Source organism: Parasteatoda tepidariorum, chromosome 6 (assembly GCF_043381705.1).
Source record: "Parasteatoda tepidariorum isolate YZ-2023 chromosome 6, CAS_Ptep_4.0, whole genome shotgun sequence".
NCBI lineage: Eukaryota > Metazoa > Arthropoda > Arachnida > Araneae > Theridiidae > Parasteatoda > Parasteatoda tepidariorum.
This window is the reverse complement of record NC_092209.1, coordinates 33,368,753-33,395,429: the sequence shown is the minus strand read 5'-3', so window position 1 is coordinate 33,395,429 and position 26,677 is coordinate 33,368,753. Positions and strand designations below refer to the sequence as shown.

At 29.0% G+C, this 26,677-nt stretch overlaps 1 protein-coding gene across 1 annotated transcript; it reads right to left on the bottom strand.

Moving 5' to 3' along the window:
- Positions 1-236: 236 nt before the first annotated feature.
- On the bottom strand, positions 237-10,958 carry LOC107456438 (cuticle protein 16.5). Its single transcript, XM_016074300.4, has 2 exons — positions 10,681-10,958; positions 237-1,737 (listed from the first exon to the last, which is right to left on the bottom strand). The coding sequence occupies exons 1-2, from the start codon at positions 10,693-10,695 to the stop codon at positions 1,207-1,209; spliced, it is 546 nt and encodes a 181-aa protein (XP_015929786.1). The 5' UTR covers positions 10,696-10,958; the 3' UTR covers positions 237-1,206.
- Positions 10,959-26,677: the final 15,719 nt, after the last annotated feature.

Genomic DNA, 26,677 nt, shown 5'->3' with positions numbered 1-26,677 from the left:
CTGTTTTGTAACTCCAATAAAACAAACAAACCGGATGTAAAAGAACAGCGACCTATCCAATTCTTCTGAAATTTATGATATGGAAAAAGGTTTCATGCCCTAATATTCCCATTGTTCCGTTTGAGAAAAATTGGTTATGTATTCCCAGAACTCACGATTGTTTTGTAGTATGATTTGATGTATTTTACTAGAATGCCAGGAAATACTTGCCAAAATCTTGAGAATAATTTGCATCATTTGCAACAAAAACACACCAATAATTTATTGCATTTGTCTACAAAATAAAATTAAAAAAAATACAGAGTTTTTTCTACAATAAACATTTGAACACAAGTATAATATGTACAGAATAAATTATTTATGAACAATATGTTTTGTGTTTTGCAATATAGTTCTCAGAAAATGTTATTTGAAATCAGTTATATAATTTTAATCAATTTTGAGATCCAAATTATTTTATAAAAGATTCGTATCATTTATTAAAGATATTTTTCTTAAATTTTTATTTTTACTACGTAAATGTTTATTGAAAATATTGTTCAAAATATTTTTTCCACTAAAACAGCAGTGTTAAGAAAAAGCTTTAAAATTGTATTGGAAAATTGAACAAATAATTGTTGAAAACATGACAAAATTAAAATTAATTATGTTCTCGAAGTAAGAGATAATTATAAATAGTTTAACTCATTACTAGGTTTTAATTTAAACAAAATATAATTTTCGAATTTTCACTGTAAAAAATATTTTCCGATATTTTATTTTAAGTATACTTAGATGCTCAATAGGTTTCCAATGGATTAACCTTTAGGTCAATCCAATAAATGGACCTGTGTTTCCATTAGATTCTTAATAGATTTCGTTTGATTGGCAATATAGTTCCAATAGATAGTTTGGCGCTTAGATTACAGGATATATAACTGAAATGTACGTTTAACTCATTGGTAGATTTTAATAATAATTTTCAAATTTTCATTGTAAAAAACAGTTTTAGATATTTCATTTTCTTAGGTCAATCCGATGGATAGACCTTTATTTACAATAGATTTTTAATGTATTTAGATAGGTAGAGGGTTATAGATTTCCAATAGATTTGCTTGACCAATAGATAACAAGAGATGTAACTGAAATGCGTGTTTAACTCATTGGTAGGTTTAAATAATAATTTTAGAATTTTTATTGTTAAAAACAGTTTCAGATGTTCTATTTTTAGTATCCATAGATGCTCAATTCGTTTCCAATAGATTGACCTTTAGCATATTCCTTAGCTGGAATGTAAGCAGCATACTGGCTTACTGGATCCTTAGCTGCATCATAGCTTGGATCCTGGGATTGAATCTGAGAGTGGGCAGAATAGGCGTTGGTTTGAGGTCCATAGGCACCATAGGCAACTGAGGGAGCAGCTGGGTAGACAGATGGTGCACTGGCATATCCGTGTAAAGATCCATGATAGGATGGTTCAGCGCTGTAAGCTGGTGCTCTTATTGATGGTTCAGCTTTGTAGCTAGATCCATAGATGCTGGGTTTGGCAAAGTCACTTCCGTGAGCATAAGAACCTCGTCTGCTGTATGATGTTACTTGAGCGCCGCCATATTTGGGCGCTGGTGCAGCGTAAGCAATGGGTGATCCATAAGAAGCGCTGTAAGTAGGAACGTGACGTCCTTCAGATGCTTCCAAATCGTCAGATTTGGATTTGGCTGGTGCGGCTACAGCTAGAGCTGCAACAACAAGTAGGATGCACTGGAAAAGAATGAAAAATAATATCTTGTTATAATACATATGAGGTAAGTAATACAACATTTTCTTGATAAGTAAGAAGCATTTGAAATTTTTTCAATTTTAAGATTAGGGTGCATTAATAAGTTTTTAAGTTTACTGGGAAAAAAATGGCAATAGTTTATAAAGCTAAATATCGATTAGTAATAATTTTTAATTTCTTAAGAGAGCATTGGTTTGTTTAATGGAGGCTACATAAATTTATATAAATTATTATATATTTTTCTAAATTTACATTGAAATCAAACTGTATTGCATTGTACAGTTTATGTTACATTGTGCCAATGTACGGCGAGCAAGAAAAAGAACACCTCAAATGTTTTTGATTCAATGAACAGATTTTGATATATTAGAAATGAATCTTATTAATACAAGGGCCAACCCTTAAATATGCTTATTAACTAGTGCAAACCATGTTTAAGTTACAAAATCAGACACTAAAACGTACTTTCTCTGAATAAACATATAGTTTTTTTTGTTGTTAGATTTGACCGTCAATCTGGAAAAGATGGTTCCAATAGTTTGGTTAGGATAGCAGTCTGAAGTTTGGTTTCCTTAATGACAATTTTACATTCTGCGTACTTCACTATATCTCGAGAACTTTTTAAGCAAAACGAAATATTTTTGCATAGAATTATAAAGCTTGTTTATTCAATTCGTATATCTATTGTATAAATATTTTACAGAATTTCTGAGTTTTATAGTAGAACTAGTAACGCCTATCGAACTGTATAGCGGCCAGGGAGCTGACATCATCGCTGAAAGGTTCTGGGTTCAAATATCATACAAAGTATGGATGTTCTTTTTATCCATCTACTATATCTCCTCTTACTGTGAAGCAATATTGATCCACCTAATATGGTTCACCTGAAAGAGTGGCCAACAAATCTGCTTTACTGGATACCTGAATTACGAGTGTCAATCAAGTGGGCATTAGAAGTAAAAAAAAAGAGTAGAAGTAGTAGTACTTTATTCCCACCGCACTAGAGCAGCGAAATAGACAATTGGTGACGGTCTGAGTAACATCCCTGAAGGGGATCCGAAGACAAGTCATCTCAATTTTGATTCTCTGCAGGCCCCTGATTGGTAGCTTGATGACTTGCACGCGAAGGCGAACTCTTTACGGTAGAACAGTTTAACGAGAGACGATATCGCACATCCTCGGTCTCTTCACAGGCTGATCAAAATGGCCAAGCACACGCTCACTTACTGCTGTCAATGATGCTTGACTTCGGCGTTCTACTGGAAACCGTGTCTTTACTATCAGTCCACTGTTGGATTTCATAATTTGCTGGTAATATACTGCGTGCACAGTTTGGACCAGGAGATAAAATGAAAAGTCTTAGTCACCTGCTTAAATTTAACTTCGTCTGGTTGCGAAAATTGCTTTTCCGAATGTTAATATTTTTTTTATTCGGAAATTAGGAAAACAGTGGATCAATTTAAAACAAGTTTAGTGGATCAATTCAAAATTTCTTTTTGTTGCATTCGTACCTTTTCTCGTGGAAACGTTTAAGGAGAACCACAAAAATGTATTTCAGATTCAAAATTCTATGATACAAATTTGTTAGATCATACAAAATTAAGTCATGCAGATATCTTTTTTATTCGGAGATTCAGAAAACTATCACGAAGTGAATCGATAACCACGAAGTGAATCGATTCAAAACTTCTTTTTGTTGGTACTGTGCTATTTATTATGGAAATATTTAACGTGGACCATAACCACATAGTCCAGATTCAAAGTTCTATAATAAAAATTTTAGTGATAATTAAAAACTTTTAAGACCTTGAAATTTCCCTTTTTTTTCTTTCTTTAGTTTTGTACTTTTTATCTGAAAACGAATGAGCACTATAAAGCAGTATTTCAGATTCTAAATTGTACAAATATGAAAGATAATCCTTTAAAACATTCCGGACAATAAACGATTTAATTTTTATTTATATGAAGTTATTACGATGAAAATATTCATTTAATTTCTAATGCAATATTTTGATAATTATGAATAGGGAAAACGATTAAACTATGAATTTTAAGAATTCTAATTTTTTTATCTTCCATTTCAGTTGATTCAATTCTGCTTACCATCATTTAATAATAATTAATAAGATAGAATCTCAATATTTAATTTTTTTTAAATAATAAAAAGTAAAAAAAATTCTATAAAAAAAATCTCTTCTAAGGATGCCATACTATACCGAAGCAACTATTCCCCTTTTTAAAATTAATCATAAAATTTATACATAAAAGGACATTTTACTTTCGATTAAATAAAATTTCTCTTTTTATTTTCAAATGTAAATATAGTTGAAGATTTGAAATCGGTCAAAAGCTCCCTAACAACTCCTTTCCATAGAGGCAGCCAAAATCAAAACAATTATATACTTAAAATTATCACGATTTGAATTAGTCACGGAACTAATCCATAAAAGTAGATTTTCGTTTAATTATTAATTCTTTTTCATTTCAAGTGTAAAAGTGTTTGTATAAAGTAATTGAAATTTAAAAATAACTATTAATGCTATATAAAGTGCAATAGTTCATTCACACCCAGCATAAATTATGATTTAATTATTTCTCAGCACGTATTCGATGATTATCACAGCTGACAATTATTTTCAGTAAATGAATGAACTTTCAATATACAGAATTTTTTTTAAAGTGGCCGAGTCTTTGCTGTATTTAGTTTTATTATGGTTAAAGCATTGTTCGATTTTTCTTCAACATCGTGTTAATGGTCACAATTGCTGTTATTGTTTACTTCCTATCGTTATGTAACAATTTAGAACTAAAAATAAATTTGAGACAGTTTTTTCTCACCGTATTTCATTGTTTTATCACTTGTTATAGTTTTTTTTATATATATTTATATAGTATATATATTATTTCTCTTATGTGGCTCCATAATCTCGGGTATATCTATTGGCAACATTATCGTTGTGCTGTGCATTGAGCTTGGTTACCATTTAAACTTTTTTATTGTATAAGGTAATTTTGAAAAATGATTAAGCTGGTCGCCAAAAGCGGCTAGTCCATAATAAATCTTTTTACGCAGGCAGTTTATGAGTGTAGCAGAATTTTAAATCTAATAATAACAGTACCTAAAACACGAGATCAAGTTTGATCAATTGTGTATGTTAAATATTATTTTTCAGAAACTACTCAACCAATCAATTTCAAGTTTCGAATTTCAGTCGAAATATTACGTCATTTAACGTCATGTCAGAAATTTTATGTTTGAAAATTCAAAATGTTTGCATCGTTTGTAATATTAAATAATAGAATTAATCAAAATGTTATTATTTGTGTGAATTCTTGCGTAAACAAATATAATATGCTGCAAAACGTTTGGATATTCAACCCAAAGGTTATTTCAGACGTTTATATATATCGAACTTTATATAATATCGAAGTTTTCTCAAGACGTTAATACGTTTATATTAGACGTTATAATTTGTTTATATTTTTCTAACTGTACAAATATTTACAAAATATAGAAGAAAGCATTGAATCTGGACGAAAACTTTTGGCGAAATTTCTAATCAACTCAACTGATAAACTTAACTGCCTAATTCTATTTATTTGATATTAATATGTTAAATAGATAATTGTAGTATAAATTAAAAAAGAAATCGACGAAAGAACTCCGAAAATAGATCATGAATGACAATTAGAAACGTTTAGATAATCTGAATGTTAAAAACCTTCATCCATGTTTTGTTTACTTTTACCAACCCAAATGAAAAAATACAAAGAAAACAACCAAGTAAATAGACCAAGTATCCAAATGAAAATAAAATAATTTTTTTCTTTAAATTTCCGCTTAATTAATACAAATTTATTGCAATGAAAAATTCTAGTAAAATTTCCGTTCTACATAACATAAAACATTTTTGGCAAAAAAAAAAAAGCAAACAAACATAATTTTTGCAACGAAAAACTGAACTATATGGTAATTAAACCATTAATTTGGTAATTTTTTTTAAATTTAATTTGGTAAGTTCAGTGTTCAGTTTTAAAAATTATACTTCTTATAATTACCCATTTAATAATAATAAAAAATAAAAAAAAACCTGAAAAGTAAGCAAATTTAATTGAATAAACCATTTTTATGCCATGCTCTAAGGCAGAGGTTCCCAATTATTATCATAATTTATTTCTTTTTTGCGGGCTATGGAATCCTAAATAATCAATCTTCTTTCGGTTGAACCCCAATTTTCTAAGTAAACTATATTAAGGCAATTGTAAACAACCTATAAAAGACTACTTTATTTTTAAAATATTTAAATAGAGGAATGAAGATTTTTATCATTTTATCATAAATAATTTTATATTGGGTTTTATGTCCGACAACTAATTTTGTAATTTTTGTGCTACATCTAACCTAGCTGTGAATTTGTTTTTTGTCCGTATATACATGAAAACTGAATAAAAAAGCCAATAAGCCTGATGCTGAAAATGAATAAAATAAGCCGACTTATGCTTTACTTCGAACTGAAACCTAAAAAGAACTGCTGTAAACGCTGAAAATGGTTATAAGGGAAATATATTTCTTAGTTAAGGTTTGGTTATTTTATTTTTATATGAAAAACTCGCAACGAAATATCAATGCAATATTTTAGTAATGCATGTTCTTTTCATAATTTGTTCAATTTGTCATAAGAAATATATTTTCTTTTTCAAAAATGCTATTTCTATTCATGTGCATTTTACTTGCAATAATTTAAGTCAAAAAATTGTGAAAGTTTAAATAAATTAAGAATTATTCGTTGGATCTAAGTAAATCATCACTATTTGGGAACCGCTGTTCTAAGGTATCATGATAAAATTACTAAATTTTATCACACATTATAAAATTATATTTTAATATTAATTTTACTAAAATCATTACAGCCAGAAGCAAGCTAAATTTTATCATATTCTACTAGTTTTGATCACACTTGTTTTTGCTTAGTGCACTACAAGACTTGTTAGATGAATTTTTACGAGAAAAAAACTTTTTTATTATTTAAATTTAATGCGATAAGACATTTTTTATATCCCGAATACTTTATAAATAAACAAAAAAAAAAAAAAGATTTTCCTAATTACAAATTTTAAAATGTATAAATAAATAACAATAAATTGATCAATAATAAATAAATAATTAAGATGGAATCTCTATTATTTATAATATATTTTAAGTATGCGTTTCGAGGGAAAAAAAGCCACACTGGTGGATAATCGAATACGCTCACAGTATTGTTGTCACGACGCTAGTATTCAAATTATTTCTAAATTAACAAAAAATTAAAAAAGAATGCAAAATAATTTTTTCAGTGATACAATATACAACGATGAATTCGTTAACAGGAAAATATTTTCACACTGGTATTTTCAATTAACATATTAAAAAAATATTTTTTCCTTTATACTAAAAGCAAAAGTCTGTTAAAAAATAGTTACACGCTTATAATTGCAATTAAAAAATCTGTGATGTTAATAATGATTTTCTCAAAAGAGGAGAAATGGCTTCATAAGTATATTCATTATTTTTCTTATTTATTATCTGCAACACATGCAAAAAAAATTTGAAGCATAGTAAATTTTACAATATTTCAATCTGTAATACAAAGTAATCATTATCTATCATTAAATAAAATCTCTTTTATAATTGCACTGTTAAATTTCGTAAAATATTATTTTTTAATTTTTAATTAAAAACGTTTTGTAAATTTTCTTGTTTCCATCAGTTTTTAGTTTTTAAAGATATCGAAAATAAATCATGCTGCCTTCCAGAACTTTATTAATTGAATTACACTAATTAAAATATAAAACTTAGCTTTTAAACTATCAAAATTCTTGAAATCCAATGAATCGACTGAAAACAGGAGTTATCTTTGACAAAATATAAACTCTGCCTTTACGAAATAAAACTTCATTAAAAAAATGTAAACACTGCTTTTGCAAACCGAATCTTTCTTAAAAATATATAAACACTGCTTTTATGAAACAAATCTTTCTTTAAAATAAATGTAAACACTGCTTTTACGAAACAAATCCTTCTTTAAAAATTTAAACACTGCTTTTACAAAGCAAATCTTTCTTAAACAAACGTAAACACTGCTTTTACAGAACAAATCTTTCGAAAAAAAATATTGAATTTAAGTATCTTGTTAATGGGATATAAATCTCCATACATAAAACTATACAAATAGGAAAATGTACAGAATATCTTAGATATAAATTGTACACATGAACTACTTATATTTAAAGGATGAAGGTTATTTTTATATATAAAGTAATCCCTAAATAATTTACAATAAAATTATTATGAATGGAAGCATTTTTCCCAACCATCATAACTAATTAGTTTTTTCGAAATCAATAGAAAAAATACTTTCTTTTTTTTGTCAGGTAAGAGTGCAAAAAATACACTTTTAAAAATAACTTACTACAATAATAATTTCAAATTGTTGTGTGGAGTAAAAAGTCTTGGTGAAATTACAGCACGGTAAAAAAAACATTCCTGGTAAAAAAAACAGCAAAATTTTGGTAATGAAGCCAAAATATATAAGTTATTTAAAAATTTCTTTTGGTAATTTTTCTTTTCGTATGGTAGCGGTTCATCGGAAATCCTGGTTTTCAAAGTTATAGCTCTTATAACTACACGTTTGGTATATAAAAACTCAACCGAATATTTATTTGGCAATTTTTTTCCTTCACATGGTAACGGTTTACCAGAAATTCAGGTTTTAAAATTATAGTTCTTACTATCACACATTGAGTAAAAAATAAAACTGATCAGTAAATTTCACCGAGTAAATGGTTTTGTGTCATGCTTTAAGGCCAAATTATATCACATTTCATCAAACTATATTTTATCGTTAATTTTGCCAAAATTATCACCCAAAGTGCATCGTTAAAAATTGCCGAGCTTTTTAATGTTCCCATAGAACCAGAAATGCGGTAAATTTTACCAGATTCAGGTAGTTTTAGCCATATTTTTTTTCTCGGTGTAAAAACACTTATTCTGTTCATTTTCATTTATCAATTTATTCAGCAGTGGCTATTCACTAAGCCGAGGGTTACCAACCGTTTTTTAACCGAGAACCAAAATCAATGACTCTCAAATCAGCTCAGCAACCTAAACCATGGATTTGTTTTGAAATTTACATCTTTTTTTAAAATTTATTGATACGCAAAATAGAATAAAATTTCAGTATTCCAAAAGAGTAAAAGCAGTTTTTAAATTAAGAAAGATGAAGGTGCGCGAAGGTGGTCCATAATAACTTATAATATATGTTTTTATACATATAATAATATATGTATAAATAATATATCTGTAAATAATATATGTATAAATAATATATCTATAAATAATATATCTATAAATAATATATCTATAAATAATATATGTATAAATAATATATGTATAAATATGTAACTCTAAATATATATTTTGTGATTCTATATCAAAAATGAAGCTAAGAAAGTTTACACATTAGAGGTAGCAAATTAATATTTAGGAGCGAAAAAACCTTACCGAAACTTTTGGATCTTTCTTAAATTAAGATGTATGAAACCAGTTTGATTACCTGGTGAAATTTAGAGACATTTCTAATAACTCCCTTTCAACTGCTCTCTGTTTCCTTCAGAACTTATTATTCTTACTATTATTACTAGTTATTATTCCGTCTTCCTCTGTCATGATATGCTAGACATCAATAGGAGTTTTGTTTTCGCTTTCTTAAATATTAATTATCTTAATATCTTGATATATCTTAATCTTAAGATAATGCTTATCTTAAATATTATGTGCACTCTTTTTACCTTAATTTTTCAGAAGTTTATAATTCATTTGTATACACACTTCCTCATTCTCATATTAACTTAACACAAACAATAATTCCTATCTTAATTTTTTTTATCACGTCATTTTTTTTTCTTTTGAATTCATGCGTCTACATTGCATACTCTTTTGATTAAGTTTATAAATTTTATCGATATTAATTTTTTTTCGAGCATATTGATACATAATACTGATAAAATAATAATCTAATGTGAATAAATTCGTGTAATTCGCTTGAGCTATGTTATAAAGTTATTAATTTGAATACTAATATATAAAAAGTTATCTTATAAATTTTTATGTTATTCTTTTTTTGTTCATTTTAACGTATCTATGTATTATTGTGTTGGCTTTTTGTGTAAAGTGATTAATGGTATTAATGAATTAGTTATCTACAGTGCAAGGAGAAAAAAGAATTCTGCCAAAATGACCGTTTTGTATGGTAATGACATATCTGTTAAAAAAAACAACAACATAATTCTAGTTATTAAAACTAAAATATATGGTATTTAAACACTTCATTTGGTAATTTTTCCGTTCGTATCATAACGGTTTACCGGAAGTTTTGAATTTAAAAACTATAGTTCTTACTACCACACATTTGGCAAAAATTACAAAACTGAAAAGTAAATTTAACTGAATAAATGGTTTTTATGCCATGTTCTAAAGTATCATGATAAAAATCACCGAATTTTACAACATTTACAAAAATTTGTCATATTTCATAAAACGATATTTTACTATCAATTTTTCAAAAATCATTACCAAAGCGCATTGGTAAAATTACCGAGCTTTTTAGTGTTCCTACATAGCCAGAAACATGGTAAATTTAATCTTATTATGGTATTTTCGACCATATTTTTTTTTCGGTGTGAATAATACGTTTTCATATATTTCCTTAGACAAATATAAACAATGTTGTTGTTTTTCCACTTTTTTTTTAAATAGCAATGTTTATAGCTATATAATTTGTTTATATTAATTTAATAATATTTATGAGAATACTATAAATTGAAAATGATTTTCCACTACATTCTTGTACTATTTATTAAGACTTTCAAAGCTAGTGACTTACCGCTTTGAGCATCATGCTTCGTCTGCAAGTGTCCAAAGGCTTATAAAAAACTGGGTTACCGGTATCGCCTCTAGTTTATATATCATCCTCCTTTTCGAGGGCAAAGGTGTCGCAATCATCTAAGCCTACACCTTTGCCTACAGGCATTCGAAGTAGCCCTGTCTGACCCCCATTTTGAGAAACCCCAGTTTTGCCACCCGAGTTGGTTGGCTTCCCGCCCATCGACTCTTGATGAAAACTCGTGTTCAGAGCGACGTCTGAGCGATTGAATTGGTTGCCCCAGTTCTACTTCGATGGTTGGCTTTCGGACACATCTTAGGTAAATGAACTGATCTCTTAGAAAGTGGACTTTCACTTTCAAAGTCGATGGCTGGTCATTCATTATTCAGAAGGAAAATTAAATTGAAAGTTTGCGTGTGCTTTACTGACAGCAAGCATGAGACTTTGATTGCGAACGAGTTAAAATGCATCGTACCGTTTTCAGATCTACTGTCAGCTCTGATTAACTTGCTATCCCAATTTTCTTAAAATAATTTTTTTTTTCTAGTGTTTTCATATTGTTTTGCGAATGGCTCAATATTTTATTTCATATCCGTAGTTGAACACCTGACCAAATTTTAGGTTTACGACTACTAATGTTCAACTCCGTAGCCTTGTAGTTTTGAGCCCAATCCAGAAGACAAGGGAGATCCTGGATCTTTTTTTTTTATAACCGTCGTTGAACAGCCGACCCAATTTTATGGGTTTACGATTACTAATGTTCAATTCCATAACCTCGTAATTTTAAATCCAATCCTGAAGACAAGGGAACTCCTGGATCGAGTATTGGGAGAAATTTGCCTTCGTGGAGGACTTTTTGATGGAGCTAACATGCATTTGCGTTATATGGAGACGAGAACCTCCCACGGTTGGCCTGACGGCAAGGGAACTCTAATCCATGATCCGTCTACCACTGAGGATATTTCACGTCACCACTGTGGTCGGTGCAAGCCGGATGCGGAATTCGTATCGACTGGGATTTGAACCCGGTTTGCCGCATCGGAAGCGAACGCTTTATCCCCTGAGCCATCGCGGCTCTGAATCAAGTATTAGGAGAAATTTGCCTTCGTGGAGGACTTTTTGATGGAATTGTGGTCGGTGCAATCCGGATGCGGTATTCGTATCGACCAATAATTGCTGGGATTCGAACCCGGTTACACGATCTTTGACGCAGAGGAAACATCGCAGTTCCTTTTATATATATTTTTTTTCTGACGCTTTAATTGCAAGCAACAATACATTTGGGTATTTCTTAATTATAAAATATAGTTACTAATGATCATCTGTTAAAATTAAATTAGGGCTAAATACACTCTTAAAGAGACAAATATAGGATTTGAAGACCGCATGCCTCAGTCAAAATGCTTCTTTCAATGATATGGAAAGATGCACGGCCATCCAGCATGGAGACTGCTCAGAGCATGGAACCTCTGCTGCTATTATGGCCGATTTTTAGGATATTAGTGGTAATGTAGCGGGTCTCTGGTTCTTATTTTAATATGAATGATTGAAACTTACTTATCTACGGAGTTACAGTAGAATTTTGAGTTCTATCTGGTGCGGAAAAAAAAGTAACATTTTATTTTATTTTATAACCGTCCTTGAACAATAGACCCAATTTTGAGTTTACGGCTACCAATGTTCATTTCCGTAGGCTCGTAGTTTTGAACCTAATCTAGAAGATAAGGGAACATCTGGATGAAGTATTGAAAGAAATTTGCCTTCATGGAGAGCTTTGATGTAACTAAGCCGTATTTACGCTTCATGAAGTTAAAAATCCCACGAAAACCTCCCACGGCTACCCTGACCGTAAGAGAACTCTAACCAATGATCCGTTTACCAAAGAGGATATTTTAAGTTAGTGCTGTGGTCGGTGCGAGCCAGGTGCAAGATTCGTATTGACCAGCCATTGCTGGGATTCGAACCTGGGTCACATCATCGGGAGGTAAATGCTCTATTTCCTGAGCCACTGTGACTCTTGAAATTAAGATGGCAAGATTCTATCCACACAACCAATTAAGACATTCAAAACTGAAAACACAATACTAGAACACAGTTTTTTCGTCTAACATTTTTTTCGATTATGCAACATTTTTTCGATAAAGCTGGCATAATGCTGGAATCCTTATTAGTTGTTACGAAAAGAAAAAGTAAGAAATAAGATTAATCTTAGAACTGACCTTGTCATATATTTTGAACTCTTTCTCATTTACATGGAAAATTATCTTAAGACATGTAAAGTAGAACAATGTAAAATTGAACAATGAATCATTAAAAAAGTATACAGTTTACACAGTTTTGCAAAATAAAGAAAATAAGTTATTTTCTACCTGTCAAGATTTGAGAAATATTTCCATTTCATTTTAATTTTTTATCAAAAAAAAGGTCATTAAGTCAAAACTAATGAAATACATTTTATTCAAATGGTATTGTCTACAACCCTTTTTATTTTAAACTAATTCAGATAAAGCTGTCAGAATCAAGCTCAAGAAATAAAATTTTTTTGTCAATTTACATTTATATAACATAAGAATACATTTAACTTTCTAGATTGCTTCATTATTTAACGGTGAAAAAAGATTTTTGTTTGATGTTATAAACAATCAGTTTATGACACTAATTGATTTTGAAATCTTAATAGTGGGTTGATTTTTAAATATTAGTATAAAAAAGAAGAATAAATTATTTTGAAATGAATCTTATATATCTGATTAAATATATTCAATTTGTGACTCACATCCATAAAACTAAAACTATCCTCAGAATTATAAGATATATTTGATATATTTTGATAATTTTAAACATATTTGTTAAGATATACTATATTGTTAAGATACATTTGATTGAAATATCAATAGCTCTTAATCACAATTTTGTCGTCAACCATGGTTAATTTCAATGCACCTAAGTTAGCTCCAAGAGTTTAAAATAACATAATAATGATTAAAAAGAACAAACTAATTTATTATTTGATGCCAACTCGCCACGATATAAAAGTAATTAAATCAATCCATGCTAATGAGTTAATAATCTAATTGATTCACGGAATGCAATTAGTTGTATTTAATAAGATATTAGGAATAAGATATCAAGCAGAACCATTTGAAATCTAGATTAACTTTTTGTAAATGCAGAATTGATCGCGTGCATAGAGAATTCATGTCAAAATGTTAAATATATATTTTTTTTATATAAGCTAATTTTCTCAAGCGTTGGAAAATAAGTAATACATGAAAAATAATGAGAAGTATCAGGTTAATTAGATGAAAAAATGATGAAGAAAACTAATATTGGGTTGAAAGAAGAAAGTAAATAATATTTTTAAAAAATTCATTAATAAAGATAAATGACAGTAAATTAAGTACAACTGTTATGACTTTTAAAGTCAGTTTCCGTGGGATTTTATCTACTTTTTATGCTTTTCATTCATTCACTAATAATTTACTTTAATTTTGATTCCTTTGTAATGAATTAAAAACAGTAATATAAAATGTATTTTTAAAAAAACTAAAAAAAAAAAAATATGAAAACTATGAAAAAACTAAAAAAAAAAAAANAAAAAAAAAAAAAAAAAAAAAAAAAAAAAAAAAAAAAAAAAAAAAAAAAAAAAAAAACTATAAAAACTATGAAAAAACTAAAAAAAAAAGGAGAGAGTGATTTTTTGTCGCAGAGAAATAAATTTAAGTTTCTCTGTTAAGTCCTCTGCAACAAAATCTCTTTCACTTTCTCTCTTTTTATTTATTAATTTATTTATTTTTTGCTTTTGTATGCAAACTGGAATCATAATATAAAATTTTTATAAACATTCTTAATTAGGAAAGTTTCAAAAAAAGTTTCTCATGAAATAATGTTCCTTTTGAAGCATTCTTAATTAGGAATGTTTTAAAAACTTTTCGTCAAAAATTCTCTAGCTCTAGAACAGTTATCATGATTCCAGTTTACAAACTATAAGATTTAAAAGAATAAATAAAAGTGGGGCAAAAAGCAAAAAAGGGAAAATAAAGAGAAAAGAAGGAAAAGTACCCATTGAAAAAACATACGTATTTAAATATATAGTGAAAAAGAAAAAAACACAATCGAACAAATGAGAAAAGTAAAAAAGATACATAATACACTTTGCTACATTGATATTAAAATTTAAAATAAATATCGCATAAAATGTTTCAATCTTTTATAATATGCTTTTATCATATCTACAATCTTAAGTAATTGTCGAAACAAATAAAAGTAGCATATGGAATCAAAATAATTTTTGTTACGAAATGAACCTGTCATATTGTGATAAACTTATAGATACATTCTATATGGAGCAAAAAATTTTGGAAAAAAAATTAGCGTTGTATGGTAATGATATTTATGGTAAGGAAAACATAATCCCGGTAAATAAAAGAATATACAGTATTTAAACCATTTATTTGATAGTTTTATCATTCATATGGCAACAGTTTACCAGGAATTCTGGTTTTAAAAATTATAGTTTTCATTATCACGCATTGAGTTAAAAATAAAATTGAAAAGTAAATTTCACCGAGTAAATGGTTTTAATGCCATGTCCTAAGATATTCTTATAAAATTACCAAAATTTATCTACTAGATAACCATATTCCATTGTTAATTTTACCAAATTCATTACCAAAACTTTTCGGTAAAAAATACCCAACCTTTTTGTCGTTTCTATCGAGTCACAAACTCGTTAAATTTTACCATATTCTGATAGTTTTGACCATACTCTTTTCTCAATGCAATATCGCATACATATTAAGTAATAAAAACTTACTGTAATAATAAACTCAAAATTTATCTTACAATTTTTATCTCACAACTTAAAATATTGAGTAATGTTATCAAACAAAATTAGGAAATAAGCAAAGAAAATATATTTAAATAGCAAATATTCTTAGAAAAAAAATTGATCCCTGAATGAATTTCGTAACTTTTATTCTGCAAATGTTGCAACCCCTATCCCCTACCAATTTCGTTAGCGTTTTTTTTAATCTAATTGGAAGTCTTGAATTATTTATAAGGATTTCTTCACTCTAAGGTAAAATCGATGTGGTGGTCTAAATAATTGAACTCGTCGAGAAAAAACAACCAGTTTTTTACGTTAATTTAATCTGTAATTGAATAAAAACAGGATTGTTCTGTAGAGAAGCTTGGGATTTCATTACTCGCGTGTAGTTTTAATTACGAATTCAGTAATTTTGTTTTGATTCATATTTCAAATCGATTCCTTGCAGTGGAAATTTTTTCCTACTCATTCAAGCTAAGCATTTTAGCAACAATGCATTTGAGTTATGTCTTGGTATCCACTGGATTGGTGTAAACTCACGTAATGTAGCTATTAGATAATGATATACTGTTTTATTTGATTTTTTTTTTTACTTGTGAGCAAATGGCATGCTGCATTGTTCATTGTTATTTATCATGTTCTACATACACAATTCAAGTTCAAAAAACCGATAGCTTGGTGTCAGTGTTTGATGAAATACTATTTATAATAAAATATTTTTAATGAATACTAGGAGTTTTCTCTTGTTCGCTCCGCTCACCAACCCCCTTGTTGCTTCTTATTCATTATTGATTTTTTTTTTAAAAGTCGATAAAAAATATAATTTTGCTTATAAAATGTATTTGTTTATAAAATGTCTAATTATAATTTTATGTCATACGTAATGAAGCGAAAAGGTACCGAGATTAGAAATATTATTAACTGTCGAAAAAAAAGTAATAAATGAGAAATAATTTATAAAAAGTAATAAATGAGAAATAATTTATAAAAAATAATGAATGTGAGAAATAATTTATAAAAAGTAATAAATGAGAAATAATTTATAAGAAGTAATAAATGAGAAATAATGTAACAAAAGCTCAATATTATACAACAGTTCGAAAAGGAAACAGTTTTCATCGCTCTTAATATCTTTAAAAGTTTTGATATAAATGATAAGATAAATATTGGGCAATATCTTATCTCTCTCTTTCTTATTTTCTATTTATTCTTTTTTGTTGTTGTTATTTTTGTCATCGAATCAATAGTGAGGTTATACAATGAAAATTGCGAGATTGAAAATTTTTTTTTCTTGAACAATGGGAGAATAATTAATTATTAAAGAAAAAAATGTCGAAAATCACTTAAAATTGCAATAATTTTCCAACCAATTGAAATGCAAGAAAAAAAAAACTCTCGTGATGTGAATAATTGAAAATGTTCACTTTTGTGATAGGCTGATATAGTATATCAGCATGTCAAGTTCCAGCTCTGTAGGTGCATTTCAACGGACTGTAGATGGGTCAACATATACATATTTTTTTTTTTGCTACAATTTTAACAGCTAATAATTCCCGAATTAATCAATTCGTTAAGTTGCTTTTTATTCCATCATGCTTTTTGAAAAATTTTTTGCATACCTGCGTAATTTCAAGTTTATATGTATAATAGATTTTGCGCGGAGAAATAAAATGTAGCGTAATGTAAAAAAAGTTAGAAAAAATTCGCCAAACAAAAAGTACTTAAAATTGAAATAAATTTTAAACAAATTAGAATTTCGAAAAAAAAAAACTCTGAGTTATGTACATAAATAAATATGGCTAAATATGGCCTGTCAAATTTCGACTATTGCATTTCTGCAGCTGCAGATCGGCCCGAATAGTATTTTTTCCTCAAAATTTAACAGTTAATAATTCTCGAACTAATCATCAAATGCTAGTTTTTTCGATCGTAATTTTTGTACATTTTTCTACACCATTTCAAATTTCTAAGTTTTATTTATTTATTTATTTTGGCAGCAAACTGAAGCGTAACGTTAAGTTAAACACCTAAAACTGCGGCGGCATCAGCGGCTCTTAGGATTTTTTTATTAGAAAGCGAATTAAATTATTTATACTTAAATGAATGATTTTTGTGAACAGTAGACTTGTCAGAAATTTTCATTGTTTTGATTTTTAACGAAAGGATATAGCCTTCCATGAGATTTTAACTCTACTAGATTCAAAGATCTAGACTCTCTGAGATTTGAACGTTACTACCATTAAACAAAAAGAAACAGACGTATATAAATTGATTTTAAATTTTCAAAAGATTTTTTTACTGGAAAATGGCTGGCCTATATCTTTTTATATATTTATGTACGCTGCTAATGCACCAGGTCTCCTGCTACAGTGATTTTTCCCAGACATTTGACCCCACCCTTCCTAAGATGAACATAAATATCCTATAAAAGTATAAATATCCTAAGATGAACATAAATATCCTATAAAAGCATAAATATCCTAAGATGAACATAAATATCCTTATTGGATATGTTTCATATTCACCTTTACTACTTATGCTCATTTCAAAATTGGATCGTACTAATTTTTTAAGATACAATTTCGGCTAAATATATTTGATTGGGACGCCCTATATTATTCAATAAGTAATCTCTAGTTGTAAAATTATGGGAATAGTGCCTTTACAATTAGAAATTTCATATTTATTAAATGTCATATATAAATATATAAGTGTTTCATGCTGTTTTCTCTATTTTGAAGAATTTCAAAATTTCGGTAAACACATATTAAAATTATATTTCTTATAAAATATAATAATATCCGTAATTAATATTCTTTAGTTATAAACTGGTGATTCAAAATTATTTATTCTGCAACAAAAAAAAAGTGTAAATAAAATTTTTTTACATATTTTTCAGAGTGTTTTTTTAAAATTTTTTTTCAGAAAATAAGAGTTGTTAATAGGTGTTTCAGGGGGATAAAACATTAGCCTCCCAATCAGGTGAACCAAATATCTTATTCTGCCAACAAAAAAAAAGCTTGAATAAAAAAAATTTCTATATTTTTCAGTGTTCTTTTTTTAAAAAAAATTTCAGAAAATAAGAGCCGTAGTACGTGCTTCAGGGGATAGAACGTTAGCCTCCCAATCAGGTGAATCAGGTCCGAATCCCATCTGTGGCTGGTTGGAATGAATACTCTTCCTAGCCACAGTGCGGACGTAAAAATATTTTTAGTAGAAGACAGATCATGGGTTATAATCCCCTTGTCGTCGAACTAATCGTGGGTTTTCCTCTCTGTGTTAACACAAATGGGGGTAAGTTTCATCAAAAAGTTCTCCACGAATACTCATTTGTCCCAATGCTTGATGCAAGAATTTCTTTATCTTCTAGAATGGGTACTAAATTGCAAGGCTACAGAGTTGAACACTGATCGTCGTAAACTCAGAATTGGGACGACTGTTCAACGCCGGTATTAAAATAAAAGTTAAAAAAATAAAACATGACGCTTTTTTTTTAAGTTTATGCATATCTGTATCATTATATGCATAAACGTATTTGGAATAGAAGTTGGATAATTAATTTTTTTTCTAAAAATATAATGTACAAAACAACCCTTTCATGTGTAACAAAAATTGTTATTCATAAGCACAGATAAGGTTCATTCGATAAGAATAACTGATGGAACTTCTGATTTATCTACCTATATCACTTGAAGTTTGTTGACATTGATAATCTCGACTAATCTTTAAGTAGGCAATCTTTTACAGGATAAGTTTCTTGACACATATACATCCAGCATTATTTGCACAGTCATTGACAAAATATCGGCTTGATTATTAAAATTATTTACTTTGAATTACGAATAACGAGTTTTTCTGCTGATGATTGCAAATTGAATAATTTTCGTCATGTAGTCGGATATGTTCTAATTTATGATAAAAATGTTTAACGCGTTACTATTTCTAACGATATCCCTCACTGCATTCAGGGGGATATTATTATTTCAGGAATAAAAATTTATTTATTTATTTATTTATTATTTTTTTATTTTAAATTACGCCCGCCATCGTCTTTTCAGACGTAAGGCGTCTTGCAGTCCAATACAACACTGAAGTAGCTCCAGAAGGTGAGAGGGCACAAAAGTCATCACAGGAACGAATGTCAAGAAGAAAGGGGCAATCAAATAAATGCTCCCAAGTCATAGGCGAAGTGTTACAGAGCAATAATAAAAATTTATAGAATACAATATTGTTCTACTTTTATAGGCTCATTTTTAATTGAATTGTATAAACTAAATTAACGAATGTTTCGAAGTTAGTAAGTCAGTCAAAGTTACATCATTTTCAACCGCTGATTGCTTAAATACTCACCACAAAACGAATTGGCATCTGCACGGAATGAAAGAGTTGAATAATTAAAGTAACACATGATAGGCTTCTGAATTAAAATACGCATATGCTTGCAGCATATAACTATACATAATTTGAACTATTATTATACATAACCGATTAGTTATGAATAATAATGTACTATATTATAGATATATGTAAATATGTATTGTACATTTGATTTAAAAGTAATTTTTACACAATTATGCATAACTTAATTAAAAAAATATTCTAAAGAGAAGTGTACACTGCTCAAAGTAAAAAAAAAATTTTAAAAAATAAATGAATAAAAAGATTTAAAAAAAAAAACCAAAACCCCTTAATTAACCTAGGTTTTATTGATAGCATTTTCGCTTACTAAAATACAATCTTAATTCGGCATGGCAATTAATCAGTTAAAATTATCTTTGAAGTTACTATTATAAATGCGTACTTTCTTCGATTAATTATATTTCCTTATTTATTTTTCGACGGAATTGAATTTTTGACCACATGAAATGAGGTAAAAAGTCAAAAAAGAAATATGGCAAGACATTATAGTTCCAATTGTTAAGTCCATAGTTATATGGTTCCAAGATAATAGTCAAAAATCATTAATATTGCAAAAAATTCCAGATCAAATTACGGTACAAGATACTGGTACTTTGAGTGTATCATCTGTAAAACCGTAATTTTTACCGTCAAATATTAGACCCTAATTTTTACAGTGATATTAATTTAATTAGAGTGATTCAGTGATTTTGCAAAAATTATTACTGTAAAAATTGAGGTATATCAGATTCTTTTTGTTCCGTAACATGTTCCATTGAAAATGGATTTTGCAGTTAAAATCATCAGCCACCTGAGTGCCGATAATTTTCGCCGTATATTCGATCCGGAATTTTTTTACAGTGAAGCAGTATGGGTAGTGCATGCTTATTAGGCAAATAAGGCACATTATGGGATTTTTAATTAACAAGACAGATACGGAAATATTCGATTGTCATCAACATAAAACTAATCAAAGCTACAACAATCACCAGCAAATCATTTGTCTTTTATAAAACTAAATTTTTATATTGGAGATATTCAATATACATTTACTGAAGTGATTTTCAATTATTTTTAACTATTATACAATACATATACACTGAAGAGCCAAAAAAACTGGTATACCTGCCTAATATCGTGTAGGGCCCCCGCGAGCACGCAGAAGTGCCGCAACACGACGTGGCATGGATTCGATCAATGTGTGAAGTAGTGCTGGAGATAATTAACACCATGAATCCTGCAGGGCTGTCCATAAGCCAGTGGGAGTAAGAGGGGGTGGGGATATCTTCTGAACATCACGTTGCAAGGCATCCCAAATATGTTCATGTCTGGGTATTTTGGTGGATTTCCGATACTCACGGTATACTCGTGAAATGCTCGTACGCGAAAATCCAAATTTCATTGCTATCTCGGAGATGCTATGCCCCATCTCCCGTGCGCCGACTATAACACCACGTTCAAACTCACTTAAATCTGTAGACACTCGTTGTCTTATAAACGCGTTGCCGATCGCAGCGCTGTACTTTGATTGGCTCCTTACCCCTATTATTTGCATACTCATGCCTGTACCAGTTTTTTTGGCTCTTCAGTGTATAACTTTTTCCGTTACATTTTTATTAAAAGGTAAATTAACAATCTAAACAATCTTACTCAAAGTTACTAATTTAAAATTAAAGGCTCAGAAACTAAAAGTGGCATTTCTTTAGTGTATTATAATTTTATATATGATACTGCCTTATACACAATATGGAAGTTAACATATTGAAATACCGTTTACTAATCATTGACCGTTATGTGAGTTAAATTCTGTTGGAATTTAAGGCAGAAGGTGAGACCAAGGATCTATGGCCAGGAATACGAATTCAGTCACACACACGTCACAGCCTGTTTCACAGGGTGGACCCATTCATTTGTCCACAGATCGTAATTTTGACCCGAACCGAAGGACAATCAGTCTCCAATTCAATACCCCCAAAGATATTGATTTTATGGGAACTTGGAGGACTTTGTGATCCCGAGAGATTTAATATTCACCAGTCACCATTTAATGCACAGGGATTCTTCGACGGGTGGGATTCAAATTCACGTTCTCACGAACACGAGCCCAGCGTCTTACCAACCAGCCTATCCCGGTCACTTTATCAGCTTTATTTATTTTTATTATAAATTTTATGTAAAACTGAGAAATTAAAATAAGAGAGAGAATTGCCGAGAAATCTATGGAATTATCTTTTCGCACTATTGCTAAATAATCTCTTTGGCGAGAAATATTTCACGAGCATTTAAAAAAAAAAATAAGAAAAACAAATTTATGAAGTTGCCTTGATTATGTTTAAACTTTATCCCAAGAGTCGTGGGGTATTAGGGGACAGAGAGTTCTATTATGGGTTAGAGTCCCGTTGCCGTCAGGCTAACCGTGGGTGGTTTTCGTGGTTTTTATCTCCATGTAACGCAAATGTGGGTTAGTTCCATTAAAAAGTCCTCCACGAAGGCAAATTTTTTCTAATACTTGACCCAGGTGTTCCCTTGTCTTCTGGACTGGGTTCAAAATTACAAGGCTGAACATTAGTAGTCGTAAGCCTAAAATTGGGTCAGCAGTCAAAAAACTTTATCTCAGTAGAATCGGAAAATACATCAGTAAGACCAAATCTGTGTTAATAAAATAAAACAATTTGAGATGATTCAATTTAATTTTGAATTATAAATCTATAGTTAATCATCAAGATTAAAAAATGAATGTAATTTAACTATATGGGTTGACGGGTGACACCGAGTAGGGGACTGAATTCCCAATATTGATAATTATTTTTTTGAAATACTTCCCTAACTTTAAGTTGCATATTTTATGCAAACAGTAATTTTCGGAAATTGTAATTTAAGTTGATTACTTATGAAAATAAAATGTGTGTGTGTGTAGAAAACTAACATATGGTGTGAAGGTCTAAAAACCATAAGAGAAAGATTTCAAAAGGTACATTTTATTCATCACTTGTAAATGTAAGTAAATTAATTTTACTTTTACTTCCCAAATAAATCACCATTCATCGACGCAAAAGTAGATGTTTAGTAACACTTTCTCAACGTCATGTTACGTCCAAAGACGTATAATTAGTATTAAAAGTGTTAAAATACCATATCAATAAAGACATATTTTGAACGCTCTATTCTTTCCAATTTAGAACAAGGCTAAATCAAACGGCAATCGCAAAAGGTTTTCTTAGCAATTAAATTAAAAATAAATAAATAACAGTTTTCAATGTAAGCTTGAAGCAAGAAACAGCTGTGAACGTAAAAGCTAAAAATACTTCGCTGGTGCGATGAGACATCATAAAGATATTAATGTGTCATCAGATTAAGATCCACTTATAAATAAAACTACAACTCAACTCAAAGAAAACAGCACCCCTTAAAGTGGCCTCTCCCAAAGTGGGTATTAAAGGATATTAAATCAATAAAAAAAGTTTAATAAGGTCATAATGCATGACACAACAATCAAGGGCAGGCCAAGTTGGATTGGAAAAAAGTGCTTTTGAATGGAGTTTTATGCGTCCATTATCTGTCTCAGCAATATAGGGCAGTATACATTGGGAGGGGGATTAGAAGGAACCTTGAACTAAGAGAATGTTCTTTTATTATTATACTTTCCTTTATTTTTATGTTTAGGTCCTTATGCTTTTTTTTAATTCCTAGTCCTTTGTAATTACAGTTGTATAATAGATATAAATAACGTTGTTTTCATGTTGCACTAATTGCTTGTCGATATTTTAAAGCGTGTTTAAGGAAATAAAATCTGAATTTTTTGTTGGAACTAATATGTTTTCTAGATAAAAAAAAATGTTTTTTTTTCCGATTACCAAGAATAAGATATTTTATTTGAAAAAAGACTTGTCACTTACTCCATAGTTTAATTTAAAAATTAATAAAAATATGCTGCTCCGTACGCTTGGATATGTTGCCTTTTGTTAGAGAAGAAACACTTTTTGAAACATGCTTTTTCGAAAATATATGTATAAAAAAACTGAGAAAGAAAATTACGGTTGAAACTAAATATACTAAAATTTACCCAGTTTCTGACTCTATGGGAACAGCAAAAAGCTCGACAATTTTTACCAACACGCTTTGGTAATGATTTTAGTAAAATTAGGAATAAAGTGTGGTTTCATAGTATGTGATAAAATTTCGTAATTTTATCATAACTTAGGTTGGTAGGTACTTTATTTACGTCACACTAGATCTGCACAATGAACTATTGGCGACGGTCTGGGAAACATCCCTGAAGATAATCAGAAGACATGCCCTAGCAATTGTGATTCTCAACAGAAAGGATGGCTCCCACGCTTTGGTAGACCGACGAAAAAGTCGAGCACTTTACAGTAGAACAGTTTAGCGAGGACCAATACCGCGCACTCTCGGTCCCTTATCAGGCTAATCAAAGTGGTCACTCACCCGCTTACTGACCGCAGCCAGTGATGCTTGACTTCGGTGTTCTGGGAATCGTGTCTTTACGATCTCCACTGCTCGATTTATCATAACTTAGAGCATGGCTTAAAAATTATTTATTCAGGTAAATTTACTTTCCAGTTTTGTATTTTTTACTAAATGTGTGGTAATAAGAGCTATAATTTTGCAAAGCAGAATTTCCGATAAGCCATTAGCATGTGAAAGGAAAAATTACCTAAACAATGGTTTAAATACCGTATATTTTGATATTTATTACTTGAATAATGTTTTGTTAATTTATCAGGATTGTCAATACCATAGAGTATGGTAACTTTACCAGAGTTTATTCTCCGTGTACCTTAACAATATCATTTATATAACTTATAGGGCGCACGCAATATGAGTAAATAAAATTCTTTTTCATCAATAAAAATTAAGAAGCCTTGAGATACTTTCAATAATTACCATTGCCAATGCTATGTAAATAAAGAAAACTTCTTTGAATACCTTACAGTCATATAATACAGATAGTCCTCAGAACCAAAATGTCTCCATATTATACAGGGCAAAGAAAAGGAAATAAGATAATTTGTTGTCTAATGACAACCGTGCACATGGGCAATCCCGGGTGGGGGAATCAAGATCAGAATTTAAAATATTTCCTTAATATCTTTACTTTGTATTCAATATCTTTGCATCCTTATCTTTTATGCTAGTCGAAAATAGTTCGAACTGATATATATATATATATATATATATATATATATATATATATATATATATATATATATATATATATATATATATATATATATATATATATATATATATATATATATATATATATATATATATATATATATATATATATATATATATATATATATATATATATATATATATATATATATATATATATATATATATATATATATATATATATATATATATATATATATATATATATATATATATATATATATATATATATATATATATATATATATATATATATATATATATATATATATATATATATATATATATATATATATATATATATATATATATATATATATATATATATATATATATATATATATATATATATNTTTGATATATTAATGAGTTAGATCTTTCAAAATGCATAATTTGCTTATAAATATAATAACAGAAAATGGTGGAATGATAATAATTCAAACTGAATGAATGAAAAAAATATATAAATACACATTTTCTGATGGAAAAAGAATATATATATATATATATATATATATACATATTAATTATCACTTCTCTTGCAATATCTCTAAAATACATTTGTTTGTGGTAATAAGTTGAAATGTATTTCACAAAATTTGTTTTCGTTTTCTACTTTTAACGAATTAAACTTAATAAACTAGTTAATCGTTTTCGCATACTACTTTGCCAAGACGAAATGTATTATCTATTTACATAATAACCGCTTGATCTACAATTTAGATCTAAATTTTTTCTTTATAATTTCTATCGATTGCACAAGATGGGTATAAGAAGATAAATACCATGCACGAAATTCACTTTCAATCGACCTAATTGTTTTTATAACTTTTGAACTTTTTGCAATTTTATCGTATTTCTGGGTCGTTTAGGTAAAAAAAGCTAAGCAAGGGTTCTCAGATTACGTTCGAAAAGTTTATTAATGGTGTGGGATAACATCTCAACTCGATCCGCTTTTTTTTCCTTCCCTTCTCGAACTATTGTGCTCACCAGCAAAAACAACTCCAGGGGTTCAAAGGGCCTGACACGATCTCATCGATACGGTCAATGGTTATGTAAAACCTCAAGACTTGCGGAATAAGTTCTGGTATTGCAGTAATATCAGTTTCGAAGATGTTTTGAAGGATCTGATTGCATTTATAATCGTTCAAGTTTGCTTTCAGATTGAGTCATGGCATATAATCATAACCTTGAGTGATGTAATGGTGGGTAATGCATGCAAGTTCCTGTTTCTTTTACTTTTATTTCTATATATTCGGCTCAGTTATTTTATTGTCTTAATCTTGCCTAGTTATAATGATCATTGCCTAATATTAAGAATAAGTCGTGATTGCAATTTAACATGCGATGCGATTGCTAAATATATATCGGTAAATAGGACTATTCCTCTATGACTATATGGTTGGTTTCCGGCAATTTTTGGCTCATCGTTTGTTCACTTTGCAAAACAAAATTTCCTTCAAAATTTCTTTAACAAACGCTTATTTATCAATTTCTTTTTTAAAAAAACTTTTATTCTTTTATATTTTCGATATGGATATACTTATAAAAATACCATTAATATACTCAATA